The sequence below is a fragment of the Erinaceus europaeus genome, chromosome 12 (assembly GCF_950295315.1).
Source record: "Erinaceus europaeus chromosome 12, mEriEur2.1, whole genome shotgun sequence".
Lineage (NCBI taxonomy): Eukaryota > Metazoa > Chordata > Mammalia > Eulipotyphla > Erinaceidae > Erinaceus > Erinaceus europaeus.
In genome coordinates, this window is record NC_080173.1 from 15,577,894 (window position 1) to 15,588,539 (window position 10,646).

The following is a 10,646-nucleotide window of genomic DNA, read 5'->3' on the forward strand; positions in this document are numbered from 1 at the left end:
AAACAAGATCAGAAAAGAAAACACAAGTCGAACCTGAAATGAAATTGGAGTATTACACCAAAGTAAAAGACTCTGGGGTGCGTGGGTGGGTGGGGAGAATACAGGTCCATGAAAGATGATGAATGACATAGTGGGGGTTGTATTGTTAAATGGGAATCTGGGGAATGTTATGCATGTACAAACTATTGTATTTACTGTTGAATGTAAAACATTAATTCCCCAATAAAGAAATAAATTATTAAAAAAAAAAACACAAGTAGAACCTGAAATGGAATTGGCATATTGCACCCAAGTAAAAGACTCTGGGGTGGGTGGGTGGGTGGGGAGAATACAGGTCCATGAAGGATGATGAATGACATAGTGGGGGTTGTATTGTTAAATGGGAAACTGAGGAATGTTATGCATGTACAAACTATTGTATTTACTGTTGAATGTAAAACATTAATTCCCCAATAAAGAAATAAATTTAAAAAATAAATAAAAAATAAACAATAAATAAAACAAAAAAACAATAAAAAAGAAATTTTAAGAAATGTGCATTTTGAACTAGCTAAGTATTAGCTCACTCAGCTAGTAAACTGCTTTGCCACATGCACAACCCAGCCTCAAGTCCCGCTTCTCATTACACTGAAGAGCAGTTTAGGTGCTAATATGTTTCTCTCTGCCTTTCTCTGTCTCTAGGAGAAAGGGAGAAAGGAAAAGAGAGAAAAAGAAAGGGGGGTGGTCTGGGAGATGGTGCGGTGATAAAGCTTTGGACTCTCAAGCAAGAGCTCCTGAGTTTGATGCCCGGCAGCAGCACATGTACCAGAGTGAAGTCTGGTTCTTTCTCCTTTCTTTCTCATGAATAAAATCTTAAGAAAAGAAAGAAAGAAAAAGAAAAAAAAGAAAAGGATAGTTTGGTGAGGAGACAGCATAATGGTTATGCAAAGAGTCTCATGCTTGAGCTTCCAAGTCCCAGGTTTAATCCCCTCCTCCCTCTACCACCACAAGCCAGAGCTGAGCAGTGCTTTAGTTTAAAAAAAAACTTGGTGTAAGGATCCCGGTTTGAGCCCCCAGATCCCCACCTTCAGGGGGGGTCTCTTCACAGGCGGTGAAGCAGGTCTGCAGGTGTCTATCTTTCTCTCCCACTCCCTGTCTTCCCCTCTTCTCTCCATTTCTCTGTCCTATCAAACAACATCAGTAACAACAACAATAATAAAACAAGGGCAACAAAAGGTAAAATAAATTTAAAAAAAGAAGTAGGCTGAGGGTATGGCTCGACCTGCCAACATCCAAGTCCAGCAAAGAAGTAATTACAGAAGCCAGACTTTCTGCACCCCCAAAAGAATTAAAAAAAAAAAAAACTGAAAGAAAACAGTGTGGGGCTATAGGTGGTGGTGTACCTAGTTGAGTGCACATGTTACACTGAGCAAGGACCCAGGTTCCAGCTCTTTCTGTCTCTCTCCCTCCTTCTCTGTCACCTGCTTCCCTCTTGATTTCTGGCTGTCTCTACTCAATAAACAAAGATAATTAAAAAAAATTTTTTTAAATGTGCATTTTTTAATTTTTTAAAAGAATGCATTTTTTTTTAGCCCAGGACATGGTGCAGTGGCTAAAGCTCTGGACTTCTGTGCAGGGGGGTGGGGGGGTAATAGACAGCATAGTGGTTATACAAAGAAACTCTCATGCCTTAGGCTCCCAAGTCCCAGGCTCAATCCCCCCTCCCCCATAAACCAGAGCTGAATACTGCTCTGGTAAAAAAAAATTAAAAAATTAAATAAAAAAAAAAACATATATATATATATATATATATATATATATGAATGGAATAAAGCTCTGGACTTTTCTTTAATTAATGATTTAGTAATGATTGACAATATTGTGGGAATAAGAGGGGTACAATTTCCACCACCAGAGTTCCATATACCCACCCCCCCCCTCCAGTGGAAGGTTCCCTATTCTTTACCCCTCTGGGAGTATGGACCAAAAATTACTTTTTTAAATATATATTTTTTGCCTCCAGCATTATTTGCTGGGGCTCACTGTCTGCACTATGAATCCACTGCTCCTGGTGGCCATCTTTTTTCCATTGTTGTTGTTGTTGTTGCATAGGAGAGAAATTGAGAAAGGAGGCAAAGACAGAGGAGGAGAGAAAGACAGACACCTGCACGCTTACTTCACTGCTTGTGAAGTGACTCCCCTGCAGGTGGGGAACTGGGGGCGCAAACCCAAATCTTTACACTGGTCCTAGTGCTTCATGTCATGTGCACTAAACCGGGTGTGCTACTGCCCAACCCCAGACCAAATATTTTATGGGGTGCAGAAGGTGGGGGGTTTACCTACTGTGACTGAAGCTCTGGATTTCGAAGCACAAGGTCCCAAGTCTGATCCCTGGTGTCAGATGTGCCTGAGTGATAGTCTAGCTCTCTATTTCATCTTTTTCCCCCCTTCCTGTTTAATCTTTAAGAATCTGTTTTTAATTGTGCATTTTGAGGCTAGTAGTTTTAGTTCTGTTGCTTGAACAGAATTCCTCTGAAATCTGAGTGCTCTCAGTAGTTAGCAAAAAGCAGAATCTGGGGAGTTGAGTGGTAGCGCAGCAGGTTAAGCGCACGTGGCATGAAGAGCAAGGACCGGCGTAAAGATCCCGGTTCAAGCCCCCGGCTCCTCACCTGCAGGGGAGTCACTTCACAGGCGGTGAAGCAGGTCTGCAGGTGTCTGTCTTTCTCTCCCTGTCTTCCCCTCCTCTCTCCATTTCTCTCTGTCCTATCTAAAACACAAACAAAAAAAGCAGAATCTGGATTTCTTTTCAAACTGATGTTTGCTTTGACCTATTTACAATTAAACAAGCCATGACTTTAACGCAGCAAGCCCCCCCCCCCCACTCTACCAAAAGAGAGAGAGGAGGAGGAGGAGGAAGAGAAGGAGGAGGAGGAGAAACAGCAGCTATAAGGACAGACTTTCAAGACAGTCATGTGAATTAAAGACACTGGATGGGACCGGGCATGGCATATCCCATTGAGCACATGTATTACCAGGCACAAGGGTCCTGGTTCAAGGCCCTGGTCCCCCACCTGCAGGGCTAAGTTTCACCAGTGGTGGAGTAGTATTGCCAGTGTTTCCACCCTTTCTTAATTCTCTGTCTATAAGAAAGAGAAAGAGAGGCCACTGGAAGTGATGGAGTTGTTGTTCAGGCTTGAAACCCAGCATAATGCTGGTGGGAGAGAAAAAGATATTGTATTTAAAGTTTCTTACTGTAAATATGTCTTTGGAAGGTGACTGCAAAGACAGTTTGGTAGACATCAGAAATAACAGTTTAGGGAGTTGGGCGGTAGTGCAGCAGGTTAAGCGCACGTGGTGTGAGGATCCCAGTTTGAGCCCCCGGCTCCCCACCTGCAGGGGAGTCGCTTCACAGGCGGTGAAGCAGGTCTGCAGGTGTCTGTCTTTCTCTCCTCTCTCCATTTCTTTGTCCTATCCAACAACGATGGCATCAATAACAACAATAATAACTACAACAATAAAAACAAGGCAACAAAAAGGAAATAAATATTAAGAAAAATCTTGAAAAAGAAAAAGAAGTAACAGTTCAGGAGTAGGAGTGGACCAATATCCACACAGCAACATTTACAACAGATTTTCATGCTCGAAGTCCCTAAGCACCAGGTTCAAACCTGGGATCACTATAAACCAGAGGTGAGAAGTGCTCTGGTTATCAAAAAAACTTTAATTAAAAAAAAAAGTAGAACGTTAAACCTTTACAAAGAACAAACATATTTAATTGGAACTATCCCTTATATACAATACCTCAGGCTTCAATTGTTGTTGCTAAATATGTTCCTATTAGGGTTCAGAAGATAGCATAATGGCTATGTAAGATCCTCATGCCTAGGGGGCCGGGTGGTGGCGCACCTGGTTAAGGGCATGTAATACAATGCGCAAGGACCTGGGTTCCAGCCCCCAGTCCCCACCTGCAGGGGGAAAGCTTTATGAGTGGTGAAGCAGGGCTGCAGGTGTCTCTGTCTCTCTCCCTCTCTATCACCCCCTTCCCTCTTGATTTCTGGTTGTCTCTGTCCAATAAATAAATAAATAAAATAAATTTAAAAAAAGATCCTCATGCCTGACCTACAGCCCACAAAATAGCAGGCAACCATATTAAATACCAGACTATGAAATCCTTATTACTAATACCATCTTTTGAAGCAACACCCCCACCCCAAATACAGACAGGTTTTCCAGTAAGCTGTTTATAAATTCAGTCATTAGCATTCACAAAAAAACCTTTGAATGTAAACTAAAACTACCACATAGGTGCATTCAGGTAACACTAAAATGAGCACTCTGGAACCCTTTTTGTGGCTCTAGTAAGTGTTAACACTGAGGGAACTTTCCCATATATATGAACAATAAATCCTCAATTTTATTTTTTACTGTCTCCCAATTATTTGCCTCTGCAGCACACTCCCCAACAGTTACCATCTCTCACAAGTGCAGCCCAGTAGCTAAAGGCAAGAGGTCCCAAGTTCAATTCCAGACTTCAATTATGCCAGATTCTCTCTTCTGTTAATAAATCCTTTTATCTTTCACCAGGGGCCAGGCGCACACATCACCATGTGCATAGACCTGGATTGGGGTTCAAGCCTCTGCTCTCCACCTGCAGGCTTCACGTGTGGTGAAGCAGTGGTACAGGTGTCTCCCTCCCTCCCTCTCCATTCTAAATGTCTCTGTCTTAACAAATAAAGGGGGGGTGTAAAAATGGCTGGGGGGATAAACCTTTCACCACTGTCAATCACACACACACACACACACACACACACACACACACACACACGATTTTCACGCAAGATAATGAGACAAATCTGAACACCCCTGGCGACATGCAGTGCTGGCAATGTCAGGCGTGTACGCCCAATGTCTTACCTGTGTAGCTAGATCCCAGCCACACAGAAAACTGCAGCGTCAGCCATAATCACTGCTGCCCCTTTCTATATCCTTAACCACTACTGCTGCAGTGACACTAAGCCCCATACACACCCAGGGAGGGAACAGAGGCCTGCAGGCTCCTGGAAGGAGTCTTGGAGACCACGCTATGAGAAGTCCCTCATTTAGTAGATAAGGAAACTCTGATCTATATCAAATTAATTGACTTAGTAATGATAAAACTATGGCCTCACGTGGTCCGGGAGGTGGTGCAGTGGATAAAGTACTGGACTTTCAAGCATGAGGTCCCGAGTTCAATCCCCAGCACCACATGTGCCACAATGACTGATGTCTGGTTCTTTCTCTCTCCTTTCTCATAAATAAAAAAAAAAATCTTAAAAAAAAAACTATGGCCTCAGTAGGCTCCAGATGATCCAAGCTCCATACAAAACTACCAAAGTTAACAGGATCATTTGGAAAAGTTGCATTTTTAAAAAAAATTATTTATTCCCTTTTGTTGACCTTGTTTTATTGTTGTAATTATTATTGTTGTTATTGATGTCATTGTTGGATAGGACAGAGAGAAATGGAGAGAGGAGGGGAAGACAGAGAGGGGGAGAGAAAGATAGATACCTTCAGACCTGCTTCACAGCCTGTGAAGGGACTCCCCTGCAGGTGGGGAGCCGGGGGCTCAAACCGGGATCCTTACACTGGTCCCTGTACGTTGCGCCTTAATCCGCAACACTACCACTCGACTCCCTAGAAAGTTGTATTCTAGTAAAGATGACACCACTGAGGACTTACAAACCTGATTCCAGTTCAAACTGACACCTTTTAGAATAGTCTTGTGGGGAGAGTTGGGCGGTAGCACAGCAGGTTATGTGCACTCGGTGCGAAGTGGTGAAGCAGGTGTCTTTCTTCCCCTCCTCTCTCCATTTCTCTGTCCTATCTAACGACGACAACAGCAATAACAACAACTATGACAACAATAAAAAAAAAACATGAGCAACAAAAGGGAAAATAAATATAAAAAAATAGTCTTGTGGCTAGGAAATAGCGCAGTGACTGGAGTGCTGGACTTAAAATCATGAGGTCCCAGTCTGATCCCCAGCATCATAAATGCCAGACTGATGTCCTGCTGCATGCACACACACGCACTCTCTCACAGTAATAAACCGAGCCAGCAAATCTTACACACAAAAAAGAAAAAACTAATCAAACAGACTAAACCAAAACAGACCCTTGGATTCTGACTGCAGGACTGGGTTACTAGAGGGAAGGGAGAAGAGCACAGAGCTGGAAGGGGTCCAACAGAGAGTAGTGCAGGGTAATAATGGCACTTTGGTAGTAGAGAGGGTGTGGTGAAATATAGTTGAAGCAGTGTGAACTCATTCACCTGGCACACATACGATGTTGTGAGACAGTGGTCATCTCTAACTATAAACAAATATCCTGGGGGCCAAGAGGCAGCACCAGGTGAAGTACACACAGGACAAAGTACACACAGGACAAAGTACACACAGGACAAAGGATCCTGGTTCAAGCCCTCAGCTCTCCACCTGTGGGGTGGTCACTTCACAAGTGGTGAAGCAGATCTGCAGGTTGTCTGTTGCTCTCCTGTATCTCCCCTCCCCTCTCAATTTCTCTGTGTCCTATCCATTAAAAAAGTGAAAAAATGGCCTCCAGGAGCAGTGAATTAATAGTGCCAGCGCCAAGCCCCAGCGATAACCCTGGAGGCAAAACAACAACAACAAAAATATTCTTTAAAAATGTACAAACCGGGGGTCGGGCGGTGGTGCAGTGGGTTAAGCGCATGTGGCGCACAGCGCAAGGACCGGTGTTAAGGAACCCAGTTCGAGCCCCCGGCTCCCCACCTGCAGGGGAGTCGCTTCACAGGCGGTGAAGCAGGTCTGCAGGTGTCTGTCTTTCTCTCCCCCTCTCTGTCTTCCCCTCCTCTCTCCATTTCTCTCTGTCCTATCCAACAACGAACAACATCAACAATGACAATAATAATAACCACAACGAGGCTACAACAACAAGGGCAACAAAAGGGGGAAAAATGGCCTCCAGGAGCGGTGGATTCATAGTGCAGGCACCGAGCCCAGCAATAATCCTGGAGGAAAAAAAAAAAAGAAAAGAAAAATGTACAAACCAAAAATTTTAAATGAACAAACACCTAAATGTGGGGGAAGTGTTTAAATCCTCTACCAGGACAAATTAATGGGGGGGGGGGGGGAGGTGGCAAGCAGGTCTACAGGTGTCATTCTCTCCCCATCTCTCTTAATTTCTCTATCCTTCCTAATTAAAAACGGGAAAAAATAGCCAGGTGGTAGCACACGTGGTTGACTACACATGTTACAGTGCACAAGTACCCAGGTTCAAGCCCCTGGTCCCCACCTGCAGGGGTGAAAGCTCTGCGAGTGAAGCAGGGCTGCCAGGTATCTCTGTCTCTCTCTTCCCTCTATCTACCCCTTCCCTCTCAGTTTCTGGCTGTCTCTCTCCAATAAATAAATAAAGATAATAAAAAAAAAAAATGGGAGTGGGGTAGACAGCATAATGGTTAGGCAAACAGACACTCATGCCTGAGGCTCCGAAGTCTCAGGGTCAATCCCCCGCACCACCATAAGCCAGAGCTGATCAGTGCTCTGGTAAAGAAAAAAAAAAAAAAAGAAAGAAAGAAAAAAGGAAAAAAAGAAAAAAAAAAAGCCTCCTAGAGCAGTGGATTCGTAGTGCCAGCACTGGGCACCAGCAATAACACTGGAGTAAAAAAAAAAAAAAAAAAAGTCTGCAAAGTGGCAAAGTAGATAAAGCATTGGACTCTCAAGCATGAGGTCCTGAGTTCGATCCCTGGCAGCACATGTACCAGAGTGATGTCTGGTTCTTTCTTTCTCTCCTGCTATCCCTCTCATTAATAAGTAAATAAGTATCTATATAAAAAAGCTTCCTCTTAGAAACATGCAAATAACTATATATTCACAGACAGCATATTTTGTCAAAATGAGATGGTGATATATACTTGTTAAGCTGAATACAAAGGCTTTAAGCATTTACCTTTAAATATTTTGGTACAATCTGTGTAAAATGTTCTTCCTCTTGAAAGAGGAATAAGTTAGAACTAGCAAGTCAAAATAAATTATGGTAATCTAAGCATTTATCTTGGAAAACTAATTGAAATTTACCTACATTAATATCAATTAGGTATCTTGTGCCGGTTTTCTAAAATCACGATGGTTCTCTCTTCTCTCATGCAATAAACATTAAAAAAAAAAAAAACCCTACTTGTTAAAACTGCTCCCAAAGAAACTTTTGCCCCATCTATTCTCTCCCACCTACCCAGAGAAAAGACAAGAAAACCACCAAAGTTTAAGGATGCTCTATAAACTGCAAGACTGTGAAAACAAATTGTCATACAAACTACACACAATCAACTAGAACCCTAACTCCACAGTTTTTAAAGTTTCAAATTCACAGTATTTGGAAACAAGCATAACATAGCGCTGTGCATATGTAACAAGTTAGCTGTCCTAGAAAGTTTAGCATCTGGAATTTGTCAGCTAATAACCCTGTGTCCTTAGGAGAATAAGTAGGAGTGACACTTCAAACACTCAGAATGTGTATCATGAAAGGTCGCATGTAGGACAATATAAAGAAATACCAACAAAAGAATCTGCAACATAATCAAATACAAAGCATTTAGAAACAAGCCTGTTGCTATGGCCAAAAAGAGTTCTTTCTTTTCTCTGGCTCTCCTGAGCAAAAACTCTTTAGTTTTAACAGCAAAAGTATAGCTATAAAGAAAATTTCAACATTCAAAATTCGTTAACAGTACTGTATACAAGGTAAATAAAGTACATGCACTTCATAAACAACTTAAATGACTGGAGTCTGGATGGCTTATTGCTGATGGCTTATTTAGTTCTTCTGAAATGAGCCCCCTTCCCTCCTCTTCCTAAGCGATTCTTACTGATACCTAAGTCTATAGCAACGAGTTTGTTTTCAACTCACATTGTTTCTCCAGTCTTGGCTACATGACAAAGAAACTGATCCAGGACGGGACAGACTTCCTTTTTCCCCCTCTTCTCAAAGTCTAGAACAGGGAAAGAAAAGTTATCAGTATTCCTCCATCAACCCTTTCCAAATCCCCTCGAAAGCCAAAATTTGTTCCAGTCCATCATCAACCCGTTGTCAGTTGGCTTCTCATAAATTACCCACCGCCACTCTTCCAAGTCTCCCTGCAACAAAGCTCCTTCAGCGATCACCGAAGTACTCCTAAAGAGAGCACTCAAACTCTGGGCGGGTCACCGCCGTCCTAACAGCAGTCCTTCTCAAAGTGCGATTTAAGGGGAGGGGGACGACACTAGCATCAGTTTTGACCTGGGAACCACGTTCAGATACAACCCCCCTCCCCCCCACCTCTCAGGATTCATCTTCTGACACACCGCAAACCCGTCTTTAAAAAAACACCAGCTGCGCCCGCGAGCCCCCCACCATGGTTCTGGTGGTTCAGTGTCGGAACCAGGTGGTTCTGGATGTCAGCAGGGCTGAAACCTGCGGGTCGGGGTCGGAACCAGGAGGTTCTGGATGTCAGCAGGGCTGAAACCTGCGGGTCGGGGTCGGAACCAGGCGGTTCTGGATGTCAGCAGGGCTGAAGCCTGTGGCTCGGGGTCAGAACCGGATGGTTCTAGGTGTCAAAAAGGCTGAAACCTGCTGTTCAGTGTCGGAACCAGGAGGTTCTGGATGTCAGCAAGGCTGAAACCTGTGGTTCGGGGTCGGAACCAGGTGGTTCTGGATGTCAGCAGGGCTGAAGCCTGTGGCTCGGGGTCGGAACCAAGCGGTTCTGGATGTCAGCAGGGCTGAAACCTGCGGGTCGGGATCGGAACCGGATGGTTCTGGGTGTCAGCAGGGCTGAAACCTGCGGCTCGGGGTCGGCCAGCCTGTTGCTCCGCGTGGCGAGCGGCGACCCCGGGGCGAGGCGCCCGTGGAGGGCGACTCGGGCAGCCGCGGCCCCGGGTCCCCGAGACACTTCAAAGTTGCTCCGCGGCTCCTCCTCCGCACCGCGCCCCCAGCCCCCACCCTCCCCCAAAGAAAAACCTTTTACTTTGTTTTTCTTCCCTTCCCTCCCTCTCTCTCTCCCCATCCCGACGCCTTGCGTGCGGGGGCCGGAGAACCGCGACGGCCCGGGAAGGGGCTGTGGCCCTCGACTCGCCCCCGGGGACCGGCCCCGGCTCCCCTCCCCCAGCGCCGCCGCCAGCGGCCGACACAAAGCCCGGAGCGGGGCGGGAGGGAGCTGCCCACAGGGCTCCCCGCCCCTTGGGAGGTGGAAGGGGGATGGGAGGGGGGAGCTCCCCGCCGGCCGGCCCCGACCGCGGCCCTCGAAGCCACCCTGCCTGAAGAGAGCGGAGAAGCCCTCGGAGGGCGAGGGGGGAAGGGAGAGGGGCAGCTACCCCCACCTTTCAGCGCCTCCTGCAGCCTCTCGACGTCCATGGCTTCCCGGAGTCCTCGCAGTCTCCGCCTCCCTCCGCGGGTCTCCCGGGGACCGGAACGCCTCCCCCCACCCCCCCGACGCCCTCCCCCGGCCTCGCACACACTCTGGCACGCAAGCGACTGGGGGGGGCACCGAAGGGAGCCGGGGGAAGCGAGCGAGAGAGCGAGACGGAGCGAGCGAGCGAGCACTTGCCCGAGCCACTACCACCAGCTCTCCAACATGGCGCCAGGCACGTCACCGCGCGCACGCTCCCCGACGCCGTCCTCGC

The 10,646-nt window shown here is 46.0% G+C and overlaps 1 protein-coding gene across 2 annotated transcripts in view; it reads right to left on the bottom strand.

Annotated features, from left to right (window-relative positions):
- Window positions 1-10,646, bottom strand: part of PPP4R2 (protein phosphatase 4 regulatory subunit 2) — a 43,563-nt gene extending 32,917 nt beyond the window's left edge. The window contains exons 1-2 of one of the 2 annotated variants that reach the window (XM_007535560.3): window positions 10,344-10,646; window positions 8,899-8,980 (exon numbers count right to left, since the gene is read on the bottom strand). In XM_007535560.3, the coding sequence (XP_007535622.1) occupies window positions 8,899-8,980; window positions 10,344-10,377 (116 nt within the window). In that variant the 5' untranslated portion in view covers window positions 10,378-10,646. The remainder of the gene's footprint in view (window positions 1-8,898; window positions 8,981-10,343) is intronic. The other variant, XM_007535561.3, reaches the window with a different exon arrangement.